We start from the raw sequence: 23522 nt of genomic DNA, 5'->3' as shown, positions 1-23522 counted from the left end.
ACAGAAACATGCGTCATGAGAAACAAGAAATGTCACCTATCCCTTCTGCATATTAGCAACTTGTCACTCCTGAGCAACAGTGCTTACATCACTGAGGTCTATGAACAGTCACTTTTCACATTCATCCCAAAAGACGGAATAACTTAAGCACAAATGCAACATATTATAAATAATTTCTCACCAAAAAGTCACAAATTAAACCAAAGTATTTTACAGAATTTATATAAAATGCCTTAAAATCTGCCTTCACTTAAGCTCGCGCTCTCCGTGTCTGGCGAGCCAACTGGATGTCTTTGGGCATGAGAGCCAACTCTCTCACCATAGATGGCACGCAAATTAGCATCTTTAAACCAACCCACCAGGTACACTTCACTAGCCTCCTGCAGCACCCCAATGACTGTGCCCTGAAACTTCAAGTTGGTTTTGAAATCCTGGGTGATCTCTCTCACCAACCTCTGGAAAGGCAGCTTCCAGATGAGAAGCTAGGTCAATTTCTGGTAACGAGAATCTCTAGAAGTGCCACAGTCCCCAGGCCCGTAGCAATGAGGTTTCTTCACCAGACTGGTAGAGGGGACACTTAATACCCTGCTGTTAGGAGCAGGGGTTCCCACCAGTGGATTTATAAGCAGTTGTCTTGGCTTGGGCCATTTGCTTCTACCTAACGTCAAAGTTTTAGGTCACTTCTTCAATCGCCACACTGCTTCTGCTGCCCAAGGAAAAACCGCAGTGTCCAAGCAAAGAATAGACGTTCCTCCAACAAAGGACCAAACTGCTATTTACTTATTTATTTGACAGGTCTTGCCCTGTCGCCCAGGCTGCAGTGCACTGGCGAGATCATGGTTCATTGAAGCTTTAAATTCCTGGGCTCAAGCAATCCTCCCACCTCAGTCTCCCAAGTACCTAGGACTACAGGCACATCACCATGCCTGGCTATTTTTTTTTTTTTTTTAAGAGATGGGGTCAACCCACGCTGGTCTCAAAGTCCTGACTTCAAGATATCCTCCTGGCTTGGCCTCCCAAAGCAGTGGGACTACAGGTGTGAGCCACTGAACCTGGCAAGTACTAATCATTTTCACAAGGCAATAGGATAAACAGGGAACTACTGCTCATAATTGATTTTCAGAAATCAAATCCTCTTCCTAATTACTCTTCGTCTCCCTTTTATCCCCATTTCAATCATTCTTCTCTCCTAGGTTATAAAACCTGGTATCACCTTTGATGTTTTTCCCTGAGTCATTTGCTTTCTGTTCTAAGTTCTACTGTTCCTTGCTTCAAAATGTCTCAGAATCATCCAGGCTTCCCAGTTCTCAGTGTCTTAGCTGATTATCATACTTTGCCTTAAATCATGAGATTGCTTTGCTCTTCCTTTGACAATCTCATTCAATCTTAAGGCTTGAAATACTACCTCTATGCTGAACACATCCAAATCCTATGGATGACTGATGGACTGTCCTCTACAATCCAGACCCCATACCTCTCTGGCTTCAACCTTCTGCAGACTCACTCTGCCTCGTCCCTTAAACATGCCAGGCACATTCCAGGGGCTTTTGCATCAACTCTTCCTCCAGATATTCACACAACCAACTCCCTTACTTCCTTTGAGTCTACTCTCATGTCACCATCTTAGGCCCATTTTAACCATCTTATTTAAAAGTGCAACATCATACCCCTTTGGCAACTCTCTATCCTAGTGATTTTAAAAATGTGTTGGCTGGGTGTGGTGGCTCACACCTGTAATCCCAGCATTTGGAAGGCTGACGCGGGCGGATCACGAAGTCAAGAGATCGAGACCATCCTGGCTAACACAGTGAAACCTCATCTCTACTAAAAATACAAAAAATTAGCCGGGCATGGTGGCACATACCTGTAGTCCCAGTTACTCAGGAGGCTGAGGCAGGAGAATCGCTTGAACCCAGGAGGCAGAGACTGCAGTGAGCCGAGATCATGCCACTGCACTCCAGTCTGGGTGACAGGGCAAGACTCCGTCACCAAAAAAAAAAAAAAAGACCAGCAACATCAGCATCACATGGGAACTTGCAAATTCTCTAGTCCCACTCCCAACTTACTTAATCAGAAACTCTGGGTATGGGGCCACTAATCAGCTTTAACAAGCCTTCTAATAATTGATTTTGATGCTCAGTCCCACTTCCTTGCTTAATCTGTCTCCACAGAATTTCTTTCACCATTTAATATACTATACGTTTTACTATTTTATATTGCCCATGTGCCCCTTGCTCCCCTCTCTGCCAAAATAAAGCTCCAAAAAGGCAGGGACTTTTGTATATTCTGAAGGCTGTTTGTCTCCCAGTAGGGAAACCATAGGCCTTATTATTTGCTAAACTTTCTTCTAAGGAACCACGCACTCTGCTTATGGTGCTGTGACTACTAAATCTGCGTTTCTAGTACAGACTTTATTGGGCATACACATCTAGTGGTCCCACAGGACCTTCGAAGTATGCATATTCAACATGATATTCATTTTATTAATGTCTTCAGCCTGCTCTGCCTCCAAAATTTCCTAACTTCATTAATGGCACCACCACTCACCTAGTTACTCCAACCAGAAAACTTCCCTTTTCTTCACCCCTGGGCTCCCAACCCCCCATGCACTGTAGTCCAGTGGAGCCTATCTTTTACAAGCTTTTCAAAATTCATCTTCTCTCTCTACCCTTACTTCTTAAGTAAAGCCTTATCATTTCTCTCCTGGTTTTTAGCTACAGCCTTCCAATTAGTCTTGTCTCATTTTTTTCCTACTTTGTGTCATCTTCTATATTTCTGGTAGTATAACTTCTACTAAAGTAGATTTCTAAAAAAAATCATGTTATTCTCGGCCAGGCATGGTGGCTCACACCTGTAATCCTAGCACTTTGGGAGGCCACGGCAGGCGGATTACCTGAGGTCGGGAGTTTGAGACCAGCCTGATATGGAAAAACCCCATCTCTACTAAAAACACAAAACATTAGCTGGGCATGGTGCCGCATGCCTGTAATCCCAGCTACTCGGGAGGCTGAGGCAGGAGAACTGCTTGAACCCAGTAGGTGGAGGTTGCAGTGAGCCAAGATCATTCCACTGCATTCCAGCCTGGGCAATAACAGCGAAACTCCGTCTAAAAAAAAATCATGTTATCCTCTACTGGAATTTCAGCACCCATTCCCCTTTCCTCAAAATAAAGTCCAGGCCTGATGTAGTGGCTCCTGCCTGTAAATCCCAGTACATTGGGAGGCCAAGGATTGCTTGAGCTTAGGAGTTCGAGGGCAGCCGGGGCAACATAGTGAAACCTCATCTCTAAAACAAATACAAAAATTAGGTGAGCATGGTGGCATGGACCTATAGTCCCAGCTACTCGGGAGGCTGAGGTAAGAGGATGGCTTGAGTGCAGGAGGCAGAGGTTGCAGTGAGCCAAGATCCAGCCACTGCACTCCAGACCAGGCAACAAAGCCAGATTCTGTCTCAAAACAAACCAACCAACAAACAAAAAATAAAGTCCAAACTCCTTAGCATGGCATCATGGTTATGTCCTTTCCTTAAAGACTCCTGGCTAGTTAACCAGATTCACAAATATCCTTCCCTTTTACCACTCTGAAATTTCTGCAGCAACTCCAGAGTGCCATGTTCTCTTCTGTCTCCCTGCCTTTGTATGTGCTATTCCCTAGACTTCACATTCTTTTTTTTTTTTTTTTTTTTTTTGAGATGGAGTCTCGCTCAGTTGCCCAGCCTGGAGTGCAGTGGCGCGATCTTGGCTCACTGCAAGCTCTGCCTCCCAGGTTCACGCCATTCTCCTGACTCAGCCTCCCAAGTAGCTGGGACTACAGGCGCCCGCCACCATGCCCAGCTAATTTTTTGTATTTTTAGTAGAAAAGGAGTTTCACCGTGTTAGCCAGGACGGTCTCGATCTCCTGACCTTGTGATCCGCCCACCTCAGCCTCCCAAAGTGCTGGGATTACAGGCGTAAGCCACCGTGCCCGGCCTTCACATTCTTTAATTTCTGATCAAGTATTACATTCTCCCAGATGCCTTCCCTGAAACTTCGTTAGGCCCTATGCTGTCATAAAACTCTGTACATACATCTATTACTGTACGTATCACTATCTTTGGCTTTTCTGCTATTCTCCACACTTCTTGAAAATGCTTAGGATGAGGCCAGGTGCAGTGCTCAGGCCTATAATCCCAGCACTGTTGGAGGCTGAGGCAGGAGGGTCAGTTGAGACTAGGAGTCTGAAACCAGCCTGAGCAACATAGCAAGACTTTGTTTCTACAAAAAAATTTTTTTAAATTAGCTGGACATGGTAGCATGCCCACAGCCCCAGCTATTCGAGAGGCTGATGTGGGAGGATCACTTAAGCCCAGGAGGTCAAGGCTGCAGTGAGCCAAAGTCCCAACACTGCATTCCAGCCTGCATGACAGAGCAAGACCTTGTGTCTCTCTCTCTCTTTTTTTTTTTTTTTGAGATGGAGTCTTGCTCTGTCGCCCAGGTTGGAGTGCAGTGGCACAATCTCAGCTCAATGCAACCTCTGCCTCCTGGGTTCAAGTGATTCTTCTGCCTCAGCCTCCCGAGTAGCTGGGACTACAGGCGTGCACCACCACGCCCAGCTATTTTTTGCATTTTTAGTAGAGGCGGAGTTTCACCATGTTGGCCAGGGTGGCCTGGAACTCCTGTCCTTGCGACCTGCCTGCCTTGGGCTCCCAAAGTGCTAGGATTACAGGCCTGAGCCACTGTGTCCAGCCTCTTTTTTTTTTTAAATACAGACACAGTTTCACTATGTTGCCCAGGTTGGTCTCCAACTCCTGGGCTCAAGTAATTCTCCCACCTCAGCCTCCCAAAGTGCTGGGATTACAGGTGTGAGCCACCACAATAACCCAGAGACTCGTCTCTTAAAAAAAAAAAGTTCAGCTAGAATAAGTGTCTGTAAATCATGATGCTCTTTTTGGAATAATCTGCTCTCTGTAGAATCACCTAGGAACATATTTATTAGCAGGAACTATTGAAACCACCTTTGCAAAGATTGTAACAGTAAGAAAATCATGACTGTAAAAGAGATCTCACCTAATCAACTCCATCTTGCCTTTAACCTCCAAACTGCCCTTGGTCATTCCTGGATGCAGCCCAAGCAAACTTGGGGAGAAATTTAGTTTATAGTGTAATCTTAAAGCAAGAATGATAATAGCCCTTCCTGAAACTAAATCACCTTTGCAAAACTAATGAAAGACTATAAGGTTAGGATTATGAGAGGGGCCTGAACTCTGCTAAAATGTAGGTAGTTAAATGATAACCAGACATTATTCTGGAAGTCACAGATTTGTTAACTTCCCCAATTACTCCTGTAAGTAGTATCACTACTGTAGAACCTAAAAAAGGCCTTTTGAGATGTCTTTTCAGACTTTTGCATTTCGGATGACTCCAACTGGTCCTCTGGCCCCCACCTCTGTAACCGCATCCCCAACCAACCAGCAGCACCCATTCCCCAGCCCCCAGCCTACCAAACTATCCTTGATAAACCCTAGACTCTGCATGTTTGGGGAGGCTGATTTGAGCAATAATAAAACTCGGCTCTCCCATTTAGCAGCTATACATAAACTCCTTATTGCAATTCTCCTGTCTTGATAGATCAGCTCTACCTGGGCAGCAGGGAAGAAGAACCCATTGGGCAGTTACAATATGCTTATATGCAGACACTCTCAAATACTATGATCACATGAGCTTTTGAATTAAGCCCTACTACTTAATTTTGCTACTTGTTCATGCACTTTTGAGTAGGCACCAAATTTTTAAGAAAAATTCAACTTGAGAACATTTTATCCATTAGCCTTTCAAAATCCATTCACCATAAATTGAGAAATGCCCAATTAGTCCATTTTAAGAGAATTCCTCTTTAAGCATAGTTTGAAAAACCTTGATTTGGAGGGTTAGAACACTGTTTCTTTCTTTTATCTCACCTCAAATCTTATGGAAGTTTATTTTACTATACTGAAAATTTATAAAACTTTATTTCATTTAAAAAAACTTTTCATAACAACAACAAAAAAGACACATAATCCTGTCAGCGAGAAATGGATTTTATAGGTCTTCTCAGACATAAACAACATGGTTTTTACAGATCTTTTTATGTCTGAAAAAAATCTCTAAAAATCACCTCTGGATGACAGGATTATGTATCTTTTACATTTTTCATGACGAAAAATTTCAAGCACACTCAAAGTATGGACACTAATGTGAACCCTCATATACCCATATTTCAGTGTAGGTTCTGATTATGAAGACTACCACATAACTGTTTTTATATAATTTTTGCTTATTATGTACTTTTAATTTTCCCATCATAAATACATTGCAGTAGAAAAAGTTATTTTTAGCTTAAATGATTCAAAACTATGAACTTCCTTTCTCTTGTATGATTAGTCCATCTCTTAAAATTATCAGGCCTGAGTAGAACAGCTCTGTTCATTTTATTTAAGATTAACCCACTGGAAAAAAAAAAAAAAAAGATATTTTTTTTTTTTTTTTTTTTTTTTTTTTTTGAGACGGAGTCTCGCTCTGTCGCCCAGGCTGGAGTGCAGTGGCACAGTCTCGGCTCACTGCAAGCTCCGCCTCCCGGGTTCACGCCATTCTCCCATCTCAGCCTCTCCGAGTAGCTGGGACTACAGGCGCCCGCCACCACGCCCGGCTAATTTTTTGTAGTTTTAGTAGAGACGGGGTTTCACCGTGGTCTCGATCTCCTGACCTCGTGATCCGCCCGCCTCGGCCTCCCAAAGTGCTGGGATTACAAGCGTGAGCCACCGCGCCCGGCCAAAAAAAAGATATTTTAAAAAGAAGAAAAAATATTATTCTAGACAAGAGTCAGAAAAGGGCCAGGCGCAGTGGCTTATGCTTGTAATCCCAGCACTTTGGGAGGCCAAGGCGGGCACATCACCTGAGGTCAGAAGTTCAAGAACAGCCTGGTCAACAGGGTGAAACTCTGTCACTACTAAAAACACAAAAAAATTAGTCAGGCATGGTGGCTGGCACCTGTAATTCCAGATACTCAGGAGGCTGAAGCAGGAGAATCGCTTGAACCCAGGAGGCGGAGGCTGCAGTGAGCTGAGATCACACCATTGCACTCCAGCCTGGGAGACAAGAGCAAAACTCCATCTTAAAAAAAAAAAAAAGAAGAGGAAAGGTAAGAAGGGAGGGGAGAATAAAGAGAACTGAATACAGAAGTGGTTTGGGGGGACCGGGGGGTTATGATAAAAAAGTAAAAGGGGTGTGTTAATTGTTCTAGGGGGAAAAGGAAGGCTAGCTTTGCACAAACAGTAAACATTGATGTCAATAATAAAGTCAGAAGTTCGTAACTTGAAAAAATATCGATTATAGATGGGTCATTTGAATAAGAATAGAATTCGCTTCATTTCCAATAACCTTCCAAATGTATCCTGCCTATCCTTCTTGTGCAAACTGGCAGTACCTTTTTTTGGATGCCATACAGGCACCTCAAAAGTTCAACCTGCCCCGAAATAACTCATTATCTTACCTCCTTATTTTTTTCTTCTCCTTTATTCCCTTTTCTGATTAATAGTACCACCATCCAACCCAGCTGCTCAAGCTAAAAACCTGACGATAATTTTCAACTCCCACTCCCATCCTTAAACAAGGCCTACAGAATTCCACTTTCTACCTTTCAAATCTGTTATCTACTTTTCTCACTATCCCTGTCTTAATTCAGATCGTCATCATCTCCTGCAGTGACTCCCCTAATAAAGGATTTTCCCCCTACAAGGATCTTCCCTCTCTAGCCCAAACACTGGATTACTTTTCCAAAATGCAAATGGTCCACATCATTCCCTTCCTTAAAAATATTCCCTTGAAAAGATCCGAATTCTTTAATTACACAAAGCTTTCTAACTTCACCTCTCAATTCTTTTCACTCTCTATTCAGTCTAGTCACAAAGAAATGCTTAAGTGTATTTAAATCCACCACTCTTTCACACCTCTACCTCTTTATCTTTGCCTAGTATACATTTCCTATCCCCACTCTCCACTCATTTTTTATCAATAGCATTAAGGAAAGGGCTCCTGACTTGAGCATGACTTTGGAGTATTTCTAAAATCCGTTACAACTCCATGATTCTACCAGCCAATACTCAGTGTTAACTATTCATTAAATCACTATTCCCTAAATACTGTGAGGCAGGAGTATTATTTTATTTATCTAGCAGCGTCAGTAGTGACAGGCCCACAATGATTGAATAAGCACTCCCACATATTAGAAGTAACCGCTACATACTATCACATTTAGGATTAAATTAAATTTAAAAAAAATCTCTACAAGGATGGGGCCATTGTTTCATTCACTACTACATCCCTGGCACCTAGAAATCGCTCTGACATAAGGGCACTACATAAATACTTTCTGAAATAATTAATTTAAATTATGTTCCCTAATTATCCTAACGCCTGCAAACTTTCCCTTGCAAACTCAACCTTCATTAGGCTTCAGTTCTCAAGTTGTGTGGAGTTGTACTGAGCATTAGGAATGAGGAAGGAGGGACAGGCTTCTCAGGTTGGGACAGGTCTGTCCAGTGCATGGCTCAAGTGCTGGAGGTGCCAGCAAAACTAAGCAGGGGTGCCAAAATCAGCTCTGCAGTTAACCCTCTCGTAAATAATGGCAGGGACAACACTAAAAGTACCAAAATTTGTGGCGTGTAAGACAAACGTACGGGAATAGACAAAAAGGAATCAAATAGAAGAAGATACGAAAGAGAAAACGATGAAAGATGACGGTTCAAAGGAGACAACTAACAGGTTCTAGGGTTTAGGACACCTGGAGGTGGACCATTTTGTGTACACCTCGGGAGGCATCGGGTGGCGATGGGACAGGGGTTGAAGGAAAGCACTGAGGGGAAACAAAGTGTGTCACCGCAAAAGGACCTCAAGGGCGTGTGGCAGCCACTCACCACCTCCCCCTGCTCCATGGACTTGTACACTCCAGACACCATCTCGTTATGGAGAAGCAAAAACAACGCCTCATCCGCCATTTCCTGCTGATTCTTCCAAGCTTCGAGTTTTGGCTCCCGTTTGAGCTGGTCTGGGGGTTCCAGCTCGCGCCTCAGCGACTTGGCCGGCGCCGCGGCTCCGTCAGGCCGCCATTCTGTCCCTGTGGCTAAGAGACCGAGGTATTCACACGGCTTCCCAAAGGCTGGTACTGAAATGAGTCTGGTACCGGAGAGAGCCCACACTTCGGGGCTACCAAGTCCTAGGGCCAAACGAAAGTCTGATGGGAGCTCCAACCAAAGCCAACCAGCAGAGATGCGATCCGGCTGCTGGGCTGGGGCGAAAAAAACAACTTCCTGTCCCCTCTACCCCGGCGTTCGGCCAGCTCTATGATCACTGAGTTCCTGTCTCCTAAAGCCGGAGAGGCCAGCGCCCAGATATGAAGAAGGTTCCCCTCCCGCCACGAAGTCGGGGGAAGAGCAAGATAAAATTAAGACTTAAAGCTGCCGCCTGGCGCGGGCGCGGTGGCTCACGCCTGTAATCCCAGCACTTTGGGTGGCGGAGGCGGGTGGATCACATGAGGTCGGAAGTTCGGACCAGCCTGAGAAACCCCGTCTCTACTAAAAATACAAAATTAGCGGGGCCTGGCGGCGCGTGCCTATAATCCCAGCTACTCGGGAGTCTGAGGCAGGAGAATCGCTTGAACTCGGGAGGCAGAGGTTGCGGTGAGCTGAGATCGCGCCACTGTACTCCAGCCTGGGCAACAAGAGTGAAACTCCGTCTCAAAAAAAAAAAAAAAAAGCTCCCGCGGCCACCTCCTTGTTAATTAGCAATAGAAGTTACAAAAATTAACAAGAATTTCTTTTGACTTCATCAAAAGCATCCACTTCCTGCCATATGTTCTTCAAATATGAAAAGTTGTAGAAAGAGTTTAAAATATAAATTTTCAGAGTGCAAATTTTTTAAATATTGAAAACTTATCCCAATTCCTATTGAATTAAGCCCGGGTATACAAAAAGAATTAGAGCCATTTTGACCACCAGGAATTTTCCTGTTAGTGGGGTGCAAGGGACAAGGGAAGTGGAGCAAACGAAAAACAAGATACACTTGAACCGGAAAATACAGAGTAATCAGAGGATTAGGTGAAAAGTGCTATAGAATTCAGAAAAGCGATGCCACTGCAGGATGGAGTTGCTAATAATCTACAGCAGTGTGAGACAACTGTAGGAACTGTCCCATTGCACGTGCAAATAAATACACATGCTACATCATAGTATGCACATCTTAAATTTGGTTAATTCAAACTTAAGCATGTTGCTTAGCCTGTGATTAGTTCTTTCCTTGGTAATTCACAAAACAAAATTTTTTCCCCAATTGTCCCTGTTGTTTTCCCCCAGATTAACATACTGCACGGTGGCTCATGCCTGTAAAATCCAGCATTTTGGTAGGCCGAGGCGCAGGGGGGGAGGGGTGGATCACGAGGTCATGAGTTTGAGAGTAGCCTGGCCGACATGGTGAAACCCCGTCTCTACTACAAATACAAAAATTAGCCAGGCGTGGTGACAGGTGCCTGTAATCCCAGCTACTCGGGGGAGCTGAGGCAGGAGAATCACTTGAGCCTGGGAGGCAGAGGTTGCAGTGAGAAGAGATTATGCCACTGCACTCCAGCCTGGGCGACAGAGCGAGACTTCGTCTCAAAAAACAAAACACACACACACACAGACACACACACACACACACCCTCTTCATGCCCTTTCACAGGAATTTAAGATCATGTTCCAAAATTTTAATTGTGGTAGTTTTTTTTTTTAAACATGTCCCTTCTAATGTTTGAATCAGTTTATTCCATTCATCACATAAATCCAGCATAAAAGTTCTACTTAAGCCTTTGAAAACACTAAATTGTGTAATTTTGAAGAGTATTTTGCCATGGCAATCTTAATTTTTCCAGCACTAAATTTTCCCTTATGTGAAATCAGGTCTTTTATGTCTAGATAACATTCTTGCCCTTATCACTACCATCAAGAAAAAGGAGTCCAAGTCCACCACACAAGTCAAAAAGTAAGTAAATGGCCAATGTATCAAAGTGGACTTCTCCAACCACAATAACATGAGGCTTTTAAAGTACGTTTTTGGATAGAAAGGAAACTGATATTTAATGAGGACCTACTAACTATTGAACACAGCATCCTACTGCTCCTTCTCCATAAAGTTAAATTGTCAAGGCTCTTAGGAATAGATCCTATGGAAGCAAGAATAGAGAGAGAGAGAGAGAGAGAGTGTGTGTGTGTGTGTGTGTGTGTGTGTGTTGAGACAGAGTTTTGCTCTTGTTGCCTAGGCTGGAGTGCAATGGCACTATCTCAGCTCACTGCAACCCCGCCTCCCAGGTTCAAGTGATTCTCCTGCCTCAGCTTCCCGAGTAGGACTACAGGCATGCACCACCACGCCCAGCTAATTTTGTATTTTTAGTAGAGACAGGGTTTCTCCATGTTGGTCAGGCTGGTCTCGAACTCCTGACCTCAGGTGATCCACCTGCCTAGGCCTCCCAAAGTGCTGGGATTACAGACTTGAGCCACTGCACCCAGCTGTGTGTTTTGTTTTGTTTGAGACAGAGTCTCACTGTTGCCCAGGCCAGAGTGCAGTGGCATGATCTTGGCTCACTGCATGCAACCTCCACCTCCCGGGCTCAAGCAATTCTGCCTCAGCCTCCCAAGCAGCTGAGACTACAGGCACTTGCCACCACGCAGGACTAATTTTGTATTTTTAGTAGACACAGGGTTTCATCATGTTGGCCAGGCTGGTCTCGAACTCCCAACCACAAGTGATCCGCCCACCAAGGCCTCCCAAAATCCTGGGGTTACCGGGCCGACCATACATGCAAACATTCTTACACTTGCTGAATAGGCTCTACTATTATCACACTCATGCCTCAAGTACTGCCTAAGGTTGTACACAGACCTGTAATAAGATCAATAGGCTAAGTATGCTTACAATCAGAATTAAATAATTGTCAATCTTCATCCCCGTTATTCATCTCTACATTTTTTTCTTCTATAGTACTTCTCGCTTTCTAATATGCTATACAATTTATGTATTTATTTATGTATTTATTTATTTATTTATTTTGAGATGGAGTTTCACTTTTGTTGCCCAGGCTAGAGTGCAATGGTGCAATCTGGGCTCATTGCAACCTCTGCCTCCCAGGTTCAAGCAATTCTCCTGTCTCAGCCTCCCGAGTAGCTCGGATCACAGGTGCATGCCACCACCCCTGGCTAATTTTTATATTTTTAGTAGAGACGGGGTTTCGTCACATTGGTCAGGCTGGTCTCAAACTCCTGACCTTAGGTGATCCGCCCACCTGGGCCTCCCAAAGTGCTGGGATTACAGGCGTGAGCCACCGTGCCCAGCCTTTATTATTTATTTTTGAGACAGAGTCTCACTCTGTTGCCCAGGCTAGAGTGCAGTGCTGTGATGACAGCTCACTGCAGTCTCAAACTCCTGGACCCAAACAATCATCCCGCCTCAGCCTCCCCAGTACAATTTTTTATTTTATTTTTTACTTTTATTTATTTATTTTTTTTTTTGAGACGGAGTCTCGCTCTCTCGCCCAGGCTGGAGTGCAGTGGCGCAATCTCAGCTCACTGCAAGCTCCACCTCCCGGGTTCACGCCATTCTCCTGCCTCAGCCTCTCCGAGTACCTGGGACTACAGGCGCCCGCCACCACGCCCGGCTAATTTTTTGTATTTTTAGTAGAGACGGGGTTTCACCGTGGTCTCGATCTCCTGACCTCGTGATCCGCCCACCTCGGCCTCCCAAAGTGCTGGGATTACAAGCGTGAGCCACCACGCCCGGCCTCCCAGTACAATTTTTTAAATTTTTATTTTTAGAGACAGGATTCTTGCTATGTTGCCCAGGCTGGTCTTAACTCCTGGGCTGTAGTGATCCTCCCACCTCAGTCTCCCAAGTATCTGGGATTACAGGCACAATCCACTGGACTTGCTCAGAGATCTTTATTGTACACTGATATACCCAAGTGCCTAGAATAGCACCTGGCACATAGTGGGCACTCAGTATTTGTTGAACTAATGAATGATCATTGCTCCTTTGGAAGCCTACAAACCCCACAGAAGCAGGAATCACAACTATCTTGTTCTAGGCTTTATTTTCAAACCCTAGTTTACTGCTGATACACAATGGAAGCTCTAAAAGATTGCTGGATTAAAGTGGTAGCTTGAGTTAATTAATACACTGGGCCCACTAATGCTTTGTACAAGGAAGATAGATGCCTGGCTGAGATTATTTACAGCATTATTTCTGTGGGAAAGTGTTTTGTATTTTTGTTTGTTTGGGACAGAGTCTCACTCTGTCGCACAGGCTAGAGTGCAGTGGTGCAATCCCGGGCTCCCGAGTAGCTGGGATTACAGGCGTGCACCACCACTCCCGGCTAATTTTTGTATTTTTAGTAAAGGTGGGGTTTCGGCCGGGCGCGGTGGCTCACGCTTGTAATCCCAGCACTTTGGGAGGCCGAGGCGGGCGTATCACGAGGTCAGGAGATCGAGACCACGGTGAAACCCCGTCTCTACTAAAAATTCAAAAAAAATTAGCCGGGCGTGGTGGCGGGCGCCTGTAGTCCCAGCTACTCGGAGAGGCTGAGGCAGGAGAATGGCGTGAACCCGGGAGGCGGAGCTTGCAGTGAGCCGAGATTGCGCCACTGCACTCCAGCCTGGGCGACAGAGCGAGACTCCGTCTCAAAAAAAAAAAAAAAAAAAAAAGGTGAGGTTTCACCATGTTGGCCAGGCTGGTCTCCAACTCCTGGCCTCAAGTGATCCATCTGCCTCAGCCTCCCTAAATGCTGGGATTACGGGCGTGAGCCACTGTGCCCGGCCTGTGAAAAAATGTTTTCTGAGCTTCAATTTGTATATATATTTATGGAACAAAACTAGTTCCCACATTGGCAGTGCAGGTAGGGCAGAACCAGAAGCGGGACAGCACACAGACACCACTAACAACAGGGCTGCTCCCTTAGGCCTGGTCTTAACCAGCTCTAGGCCAGGTGAAGAGGCTACCTCAACCATGACTGCCTGTCTGTCTCGCCATTGTTTTTTCTCTAGTATAGATGCTCAGCGTCTAATCAGAGACTGATTCTCAACTGACGTGACCAAAGGACAGTTATATTATCTCCAGTCTCAATTTCCTTATCAGTAGTAACAGGCATTTTATCCACACTTTCAGTTTGTGAGGAATAAGGCATGTAGAGGGTTTCACAGAGGGTCGGGAACAAGATCAACCCCTAACAAACGTTAGCCATTATGATTAATGACTTTTCCTAGTTTTCATTTTTGTCTTCCCTCTGCTCACTTTAACCGAATCAGGCTGGGCGTGGTGGCTCACGCCTGTAATCCCAGCACCCTGGGAGGTCGAGGCAGGCAGATCACCTGAGGTCTGGAGTTCGAGACCAGCCTGCCCAACATGGTGGAATCCGGTCTCTAATAATACAAAAGTTAGCCAGGCGTGTTGGCGCGCGCCGGTACTCAGGAGGCTGAGGCAGGAGAATCGCTTGAACCCGGAAGGCGGAGGTTGCAGTGAGCCGAGATGGTGCCACTGCACTCCAGCCTGGGCGACAGAGCGAGACGCCGCATGAAAAAAAAAATTAACCTACTAGAGGAAGGCACGCATCCACCCCCTCTTTGAGCATGCGCACCAACAGAATAGCCGCGCCCTTTCCTAATTAAATCATTAACCAAGGTGAGGGTAAGGAGGAAAAGGAGGTTTGGCTAAGTCCCACTCTGATGTGATCACGTTAAAACGGTGTAAGGCACATTACATCATAGGTTAAAAGGCCTGGAAAACTCCGCGCTCTCCTTGCCAGAACTGCAGGATCGCGAGCCCAAGTCTCCGAGAACTCACGGATTGTGAAACCCGCCCCGACTCTGCGCTAGCAGCGGGATCCAGGCACCCGCAGATAACTGGGGAGGGAGGTGACTGCCTGGCTGACTTTTCATTGGCTCAGAGTCACAAAGGCTGAAGGTTCTTCCCCCTTCCGGTCGCTGAGTGGTTGAGGCCGGAAAACAACCCTCATCGTCATTGGCTGAGCCCGGCTGTCAGTCCTTTCGTGTCTCGGCGGCGCGGTATATCTCGGCGCGGCCTGTAAAGCAGTCTCAAGCCTGCTGCAGGGAGAAGATGGCGGTCGCAGTGAGAACTTTGCAGGAACAGCTAGAAAAGGCCAAAGAGAGCCTTAAGAACGTGGATGAGAATATTCGCAAGCTCACCGGGCGGGATCCGAATGACGTGAGGTAAGGGCCTAACGGGAACTCGGAGCTCGGAGAGGCAGCCCTCAGGTCGGGGTGAATTGGGGGCGGGGAGGGCGGCCAGCCTTCAGAAGGCTGGAACCTCGAGGCCTGTTCGCGGGGCGGCGGGTAAAATCCTGTTGTCGCAGAGGTGGAGAGGCCCCAGGCCCCCACCGTAGAGACGCTGGTCTCAGGTCCCTGAGGAAGGAGAGCGAGGCCTGGGTGCGCCGGCATGGTTTCTCGGCCTGTGGGAAGACCCAGACTGCTGATTCCCGCCCTCGGCCCTGCAGGCCCGGAACTGCAGCACAAAGCCCCTTCCCGCTCCGGCGGACACCCGGCCCGGGGCTGGCCCGGGGCCGGCCCCGAGACCCTGCCGGGACGCGACCCGCCGCCTCACCCCAGCCTCTTGCCCACGTGCAGTCTCCTCGGGGATGGCGGGATGGGGACCTGATCCAGGCTTGTTAATATGTGGGGGCATCGAGGTGAATATAATTTCTGTGACATAGGTCCTGGAGAAACGAGGAAGTTAAATGAAATAGTACTTCCTGCCCTGTTTCAGACATTTGGATTTATTTGAAACTATCTTTTTGGAACTTTTGTGATTTTTCTCCTTATGATTCACATCTCTGAAAGTATTTGGGTGCAACTATGTGTGTCTACATTATGGTCTTGTACTGATTCGTAAATCTCTTACAGGCCCATCCAAGCCAGATTGCTGGCCCTTTCTGGTCCTGGTGGAGGTAGAGGACGTGGTAGTTTATTACTGAGGTAAGATTTCCTTTGGACTTTACTCATGCTCAACCTACTGGTACTGTACTGAATATGTTGGTTTGAACAAAACCTGTGATAAAATCAATAACCCAGTGTTTGTCGTCTTTGTTTTGTTTAAGTTGTAATAGACTAGGTTTCTGTATAAATATAGTTATCCTGAAAGACTGGAGGTTGAAGAATATATCAGGTGTACCAATTCTGAGTGAACTTAATTCTTATAAAGTAACACTATAAAAGCATTTTGGAATGAATGCCCGTTTAAGGCTACATTAGTTGGAAAGATTTTTAAAAGTTTAACCATATTCTCTTGTCAAATGGAAATACCATTTATCTTGTATTTCAAGTGCTTTATGTTGAACATTTTAAATTTCAGGCGTGGATTCTCAGATAGTGGAGGAGGACCCCCAGCCAAACAGAGAGACCTTGAAGGGGCAGTCAGTAGGTAGGTTTTAAAAAAGATTCCTGAAGGCTTCTTTAGTTTCTGAGGTACCACACAAATATAAATATTTATTAATAATAATTCTGTTTGAGCAATATTAAAATTGAGTAGTATGCCACTCCCCCCCAAGTTCTGTTGGTATTTAACTGAACAGTTGACTCAGTTCCCTCAAAACGCACTCATGATAACCTAAATTTTATCAAAATAAAGGTCATGTGAAGAGTAAAATTGGCAACATTGTCAAGTAGTACCATTTCTTCTGACTTGTACTTGAAAAGCTTAACCAGTTTGATATACTTAGAAAATACAGGAGAGCAAATTTGGTTTGGGCGTTAGTTCACACATTGTATCCTTTCTCTGCTGGAGGAAAGAATAAAATGGGATGGAGACTTGATAGAACAAAGCTTCTGGAAACAAGTCCTAGAAAGAGAAGGCATTTGCCCTTGGTGTGCAGTTACATAAATACCTCAGTGGTCGTTTAAATTAATTTTTGGCCAGGCACAGTGGCTCATCCCTATAATCCCAGCACTTTGGGAAGCCAAGACCAGCAGATTGCTTGAGCCCAGGAGTTGCAGAACAGCCTAGGTACATGGTGAAATCCCATCCCTACAAAAAGTACAAAAAAGTTACCCAGGCATGCTGGCTCACGCCTGTAGTCCCAGCGACTTGGGAGGATGAGGCAGGAGGATCACTTAAGCCTGGGAGATCGAGGCTGCAGTGAACGTGGTGGCACCACTGCACTTCAGCCTGAGTGGTATAGTAAAACCCTGTCTCATAAAAATTAATATTTTCTATGACAGGCTGGGCGGGGAGCGTCGGACCAGAAGAGAATCACGCCAGGAAAGCGACCCAGAGGATGATGATGTTAAAAAGGTATTGAGATTGAAAGAACTTAAATGAATGTAATACCTTCACTTTACTACATTTAAAAGCACACCACTCATATGCTAGGTAAATTACTGAGATTTTCTTTTTCTGCAGCCAGCATTGCAGTCTTCAGTTGTAGCTACCTCCAAAGAGCGCACACGTAGAGACCTTATCCAGGATCAAAATATGGATGAAAAGGGAAAGCAAAGGTATTTCCCTGGGGGAAAAAAACTCTAGTGAAATAATGCAGTTATAAGGAAAATCAAGGGATTGTTCAAGTGTCCTGTAGTATTTCTTAGAAAATGATGGGTTTAAATGAAATGGATCCTGTTGACAGTAAATTTTCTTATTCTGTTCTTTAGGAACCGGCGAATATTTGGCTTGTTGATGGGTACCCTTCAAAAATTTAAACAAGAATCCACTGTTGCTACTGAAAGGGTATTTATCCAAGTTTTGTTTTGCATCATGTATTTAAGTTATCAAAGTAGTAGATTAATGTTTTTTTAAAAAAGCCTTAAAGCTCTTTTAAGACTTAATTGTAAACCTGAAAGCCAAGTAAAAACTTGGTTTAACTTTTTATAGAACAGCCTTACTTAAACATTGTGTTGGAATATAACAGTTGTTGATATCGTAGCTAATAAGCTTGAAATTTAGATAATGTGAAAAAAAAAAAGCCTCAAGGCTCCATTTCCTTAAAGACAAATTACAGTCAGTACCAAGTGCTAACTTCTAGTTAGTTGGTATCCTGAATTGAAAATCTGATGCAGCTAGGTGCAGTGGCTCACGCCTGTAATCCCAGCCCTTTGGGAGGCTGAGGCAGGTGGATCACCTGAGGTCAGGAGTTCTGGCCAACATAGTGAAGCCCTGTCTTTACCAAAAATATGAAATTAGCCGCCTGTGGTGGCATGCGCCTGTAATCCCAGCTATTTGGGAGGAGGAGGCAAGAGAATCACTTGAACCCTGGTGGTGAGGTTGCAGTGAGCTGAGATCACACTATTGCACTCCAGCCTGGGCAACAGGCGCAAAACTCCATCTCAAAAAAAAAAAGTGTGAAGCATATGCAGATACCTTTTTTTTTTTGGCAGAGATGGGGTTTTATCATGTTGCCCAGGCTGGTCTGAGCTCAAAGCAATCCACCCACCTTAGCCTCCCAGAGTGCTGGGATGACAGGTGTGAGCCACTGTGGCCGGCCTGCAGATAGTTAAAAAAAAAAAAAAAAATTGAGATGGAGTTTGGCTCTTCTTGCCCAGGCTGGAGTGCAGTGGCGTGATCTCAGCTCACTGCAACCTCCGCCTCTGGGGTTCAAGTGATTCTCCTGCTTCAGCCTCCCAAGTAGCTGGGATTGTAGGTGCGTGCAACCAAGTCCTGTTAATTTTTTTGTGTTTTTAGTAGAGATGGTGTTGGCTCCTGACTTCAGATGATCTACCTGCCTCTAATGTTTCACGTAATTAGTGTGTGTAATAACTTTTTATCATAATTGAACTGAAATCTCATATTCCTTGTCTTGTAACTATTTCAACACGTAAATATTAAAGCAGGCTACTTAACTTTTAGCAAAAGCGGCGCCAGGAAATTGAACAAAAACTTGAAGTTCAGGCAGAAGAAGAGAGAAAGCAGGTTGAAAATGAAAGGAGAGAACTGTTTGAAGAGAGGCGTGCTAAACAGACAGAACTGCGGCTTTTGGAACAGAAAGTTGAGCTTGCGCAGCTGGTGAGTGGTAATTTGGAATTCTAAGATGGGTAATCCTTTGTGTTTACAAAAGCACTGACCTTTTACCTTTTCTTTAGCAAGAAGAATGGAATGAACATAATGCCAAAATAATTAAATATATAAGAACTAAGACAAAGCCCCATTTGTTTTATATTCCTGGAAGAATGTGTCCAGCTACCCAAAAACTAATAGAAGAGTCACAGAGAAAAATGAACGGTAAGTATGTGAAGAGGTCCATTGAATTGTTCATAGTGGGTAAGGTAATATGTTCATATGCACACGTTTGTTTTCTAAAATAATCATGATTCAGTGATTGGTTTGCTGTATTTGCTTTTTTTTTTTTTTTTTTTTGAGACGGAGTCTCGCTGTGTCGCCCAGGCTGGAGTGCAGTGGCGCAATCTCGGCTCACTGCAAGCTCCGCATCCCAGGTTCACGCCATTCTCCTGCCTCAGCCTCTCCCAGTAGCTGGGACTACAGGCGCTCGCCACCACCCCCGGCTCATTTTTTTTGTTTTAGTAGAGCCGAGGTTTCACCATGGTCTGGATCTGACCTCGTGATCCGCCCGCCTCGGCCTCCCAAAGTGCTGGGATTACAAGCGTGAGCCACCGTGCCCAGCCTGCTTTTTTTTTTTTTTTTTTAAATAAGATATATTCTAGGCCGGGCGTGGTGGCTCATGCCTGTAATCCCAGCACTTTGGGTGGGAGGCTGAGGCAGGCAGGCAGATCACCAGGTCAGGAGATTGAGACCATCCCGACTAACACGGTGAAACCCCGTCTGTAGTCTCTACTAAAAATACAAAAAAAATTAGCTGGGCATGGTGGTGGGCACCTGTAATTCCAGCTACTTGGCAGGCTGAGGCAGGAGAATCACTTGAACCTGGGAGGCGGAAGTTGCAGTGAGCCGAGATGGTGCCACTGAACTCCAGCTTGGGCAACAGAGCTAGACTCCATCCCAAAAAGAAAAAAAAAAAAAAAAAGATACATTCTGAGATGCTGGTGAGTTTGTAGTATAGGAATATTTGTATCTTGATAGAGTTTAATGGGAAAGTTATAGACAGTGCTTATGCATCTGTATTCCTTAAGCATTTATATAAAATTACTTTTTTTTGCGTTCTATTGTTCTGATAAAATGCTAATAAGACAAATGTGAAAACCAACTCAGTTTCTAGATGGAAAACACGTGGAAGGATAGACACTGCTAAGATGATTTGTCTCTTTGGGATCAGAAAAATTAATATATATGATTTTATGCCTCAAAACTGGTTCTGTTTTACAGAAGTTTTATTGTTTTTCATCAGACATAAAGATTGATGTGTTTTCTTCTTTATCAGTTAGAAAATGTCTAGTTCTGTCTGCCACAATTTCTAGTATGTAGATTTCCCATGGATCTTTGCTTTTATAATTTTATGTTAGTTTGTGGTTACTTAGTTGCCATAATCGTTTGTCATAACTTTACAAAAACAAATTCAGATGAAGCTTAATAACAATTTGTGACCAGTTGTAAAATTGTGGCTTTGAATTTTCTTAATCAGTAAATTTTACACATGTAAATTTTTATTCTTTAGCTTTATTTGAAGGTAGACGTATCGAATTTGCAGAACAAATAAATAAAATGGAGGCTAGGCCTAGAAGACAATCAATGAAGGAAAAAGAGCATCAGGTGGTGCGTAATGAAGAACAGAAGGCGGAACAAGAAGAGGGTAAGGTGGCTCAGCGAGAGGAAGAGTTGGAGGAGACAGGTAATCAGCACAATGATGTAGAAATAGAGGAAGCAGGAGAGGAAGAGGAAAAGGAAATAGCGATTGTTCATAGTGATGCAGAGAAAGAACAGGAGGAGGAAGAACAAAAACAGGAAATGGAGGTTAAGATGGAGGAGGAAACTGAGGTAAGGGAAAGTGAGAAGCAGCAGGATAGTCAGCCTGAAGAAGTTATGGATGTGCTAGAGATGGTTGAGAATGTCAAACATGTGATTGCTGACCAGGAGGTAATGGAAACTGATCGAGTTGAAAGTGTAGAACCTTCAGAAAATGAAGCTAGCAAAGAATTGGAACCAGAAATGGAATTTGAAATTGAGCCAGATAAAGAATGTAAATCCCTTTCTCCTGGGAAAGAGAATGTCAGTGCTTTAGACATGGAAAAGGAGTCTGAGGAAAAAGAAAAAGAATCTGAGCCCCAACCTGAGCCTGTGGCTCAGCCTCAGCATCAGCCCCAGCATCAGCCCCAGCTTCAGCTTCAATCCCAGTCCCAACCAGTACTCCAGTCCCAGCCTCCCTCTCAGCCTGAGAATTTGTCATTAGCTGTTTTACAGCCAACACCCCAAGTTACTCAGGAGCAAGGGCATTTACTACCTGAGAGGAAGGAATTTCCTGTAGAGTCTGTAAAACTCACTGAGGTACCAGTAGAGCCAGTCTTGACAGTACATCCAGAGAGCAAGAGCAAAACCAAAACTAGGAGCAGAAGTAGAGGTCGAGCTAGAAATAAAACAAGCAAGAGTAGAAGTCGAAGCAGTAGCAGTAGCAGTTCTAGTAGCAGTTCAACCAGTAGCAGCAGTGGAAGTAGTTCCAGCAGTGGAAGTAGTAGCAGTCGAAGTAGTTCCAGTAGCAGCTCCAGTACAAGTGGCAGCAGCAGCAGAGATAGTAGCAGCAGCACTAGTAGTAGTAGTGAGAGTAGAAGTCGGAGTAGGGGCCGGGGACATAATAGAGATAGAAAGCACAGAAGGAGCGTGGATCGGAAGAGAAGGGATACTTCAGGACTAGAAAGAAGTCACAAATCTTCAAAAGGTGGTAGTAGTAGAGATACAAAAGGATCAAAGGATAAGAATTCCCGGTCCGACAGAAAGAGGTCTATATCAGAGAGTAGTCGATCAGGCAAAAGATCTTCAAGAAGTGAAAGAGACCGAAAATCAGACAGGAAAGACAAAAGGCGTTAATGGAAGAAGCCAGGCTTTCTTAGCCATTCTTTGCAGCAGAAGATTTCTTGATATAAAAGGATTACCTTTCCTTGTAAGGGGGATGCTGCCTTAAGAATTGCATGTTGTAAAAAATCTTTTTGGAAAATACAGACTGTTTGTTTACCAGACATTCTTGTACTTTTTGCATAATTTTGTAAGAGTTATTTATCAAAATTATGTGAGGTTCCAAAATATGTAAAAATGATAATAATAAAAAAAGATTAACATCCCTTGTCATCTTTTTTAAATATCCTATACTCTTCAGTAAGAATCTGTATATTTTAATAGGCAAATCTTTAAGTCTGTTCCCTTCTAATTCTGTATCATACATTGCTTTTGTAGAAATAAATGTGTGTTTATTTCATTATTTTTGGGATGTCCTCGTTGACAGTTGTATAATAAATATCTTCTTTATCATTTTCAGCTTTTAACACTAGATACTGCACGTGATTAGAATGTTTTTGAAGGTTTCCTCATTTTTATTTGCCTTGGACAATTTTGAGTTGTCAGTCAGAGCTTTGCAGCTTTGAGGGGGAACAGTTCTCTTTAAAATCATTTGCTATTTTCTATTCTCCCTTGTTATTTTAATCTAAGCATTTTCCCCCGTTTCTCACATTTTAACCATATGTTTGGTAGATAACTAAACAGTATGATCTGGTTGGCATTTTCTTCCTGATGATGGGAGCGTCTTTCTTTTGTCTTCATGGTTACTTGTGTGATACAACATACATCTGTTAAAATCACTTCTTTCTAGGGGAGGGAGGTAGAAAAGTATCTTTCAAACTTGGTTTTTGAGTTTGTGTCTTGTCTTAACTTTGTGTTGGCTCTAACTGAAACATGCCGATATGTGTTTTCAAGAATTTTGTTTAAGGAAGTATTGTATGGAAGTCCACAAAATGAAGGAAGTTCATCTAGGTTTTAATATGTAAGCAAGATAACACACAAGTGTACCAAGTGATTATTAACTTTGTTGTTTTACAAATTTGTATGAACTTGGAGTATCTGTTGCCCATTACTATACATGTGGAAATAAATGTGGCTTAGACTTCTGTGGCTGCTTAAGACTAGTACTTGTATTAACTTTCTGATGCTTTATACAAGAGAGCACTTAAATTGCAACCTTTTTTGAGTTTAACACTGTAGCTTTAGCCTTGACTTTGAATATTCATTATGCCTTCCCTTTACAAGTAAATGGTTACAGTGAAAATGTGAAGAAGTATTTCCAGTTAGTTTTTGTGTGTATATAACTCACTTGTGTAAGTGGTTGTGTTAAAAGATCTCTTTTTAAAAATCCTTTTATTGGAGTAATTATTAAAACAGTAAATGCATAGAGCTTTGCACAGCAATCTGTATCCGTGAGCCAGTTCCATCACTAGTATCTTCATCTGTGGCTTATCCAGCAAAATGTTTCATTTCCTGTGTGCCCTGGCAGGAAAGAGGTTGGTAAATAGTGAATTAAAGGGATGATCATAAAATTTAACCTGGTTAAAAAGCACCTTATTTGATGACAGTTTGTATGCACTAAAATCCTTTG

The 23522-nt window shown here is 43.9% G+C and overlaps 2 protein-coding genes across 10 annotated transcripts in view; one reads left to right on the top strand and one right to left on the bottom strand.

Annotated features, from left to right (window-relative positions):
- Positions 1-14925, bottom strand: part of TRAPPC6B (trafficking protein particle complex subunit 6B) — a 28469-nt gene extending 13544 nt beyond the window's left edge. The window contains exon 1 of one of the 9 annotated variants that reach the window (XM_055291481.2): positions 14790-14925. Coding sequence is in view for 7 of the 9 variants with exons in the window: in XM_055291478.2 (XP_055147453.1) it covers positions 8929-9009 (81 nt within the window). In the remaining 2 variants the exon portion in view is untranslated. Of the gene's footprint in view, positions 1-1864; positions 6667-8928; positions 10233-14789 lie in introns of those variants that run through there. The other 8 variants (XM_055291478.2, XM_055291482.2, XM_055291476.2 and 5 more) reach the window with 8 other exon arrangements.
- A 175-nt stretch (positions 14926-15100) lies between these two features.
- PNN (pinin, desmosome associated protein) lies at positions 15101-23037 on the top strand. Its single transcript, XM_055291470.2, has 9 exons — positions 15101-15258; positions 15949-16020; positions 16397-16465; positions 17263-17335; positions 17444-17538; positions 17692-17767; positions 18884-19039; positions 19117-19255; positions 20604-23037. The coding sequence occupies exons 1-9, from the start codon at positions 15146-15148 to the stop codon at positions 21965-21967; spliced, it is 2157 nt and encodes a 718-aa protein (XP_055147445.1). The 5' UTR covers positions 15101-15145; the 3' UTR covers positions 21968-23037.
- The last annotated feature ends 485 nt before the right edge of the window (positions 23038-23522 follow it).

This window comes from Symphalangus syndactylus, chromosome 9 (genome assembly GCF_028878055.3).
Source record: "Symphalangus syndactylus isolate Jambi chromosome 9, NHGRI_mSymSyn1-v2.1_pri, whole genome shotgun sequence".
Lineage (NCBI taxonomy): Eukaryota > Metazoa > Chordata > Mammalia > Primates > Hylobatidae > Symphalangus > Symphalangus syndactylus.
The sequence above is the reverse complement of the archived record's forward strand: the minus strand, read 5'-3'. Positions and strand labels throughout refer to the sequence as shown.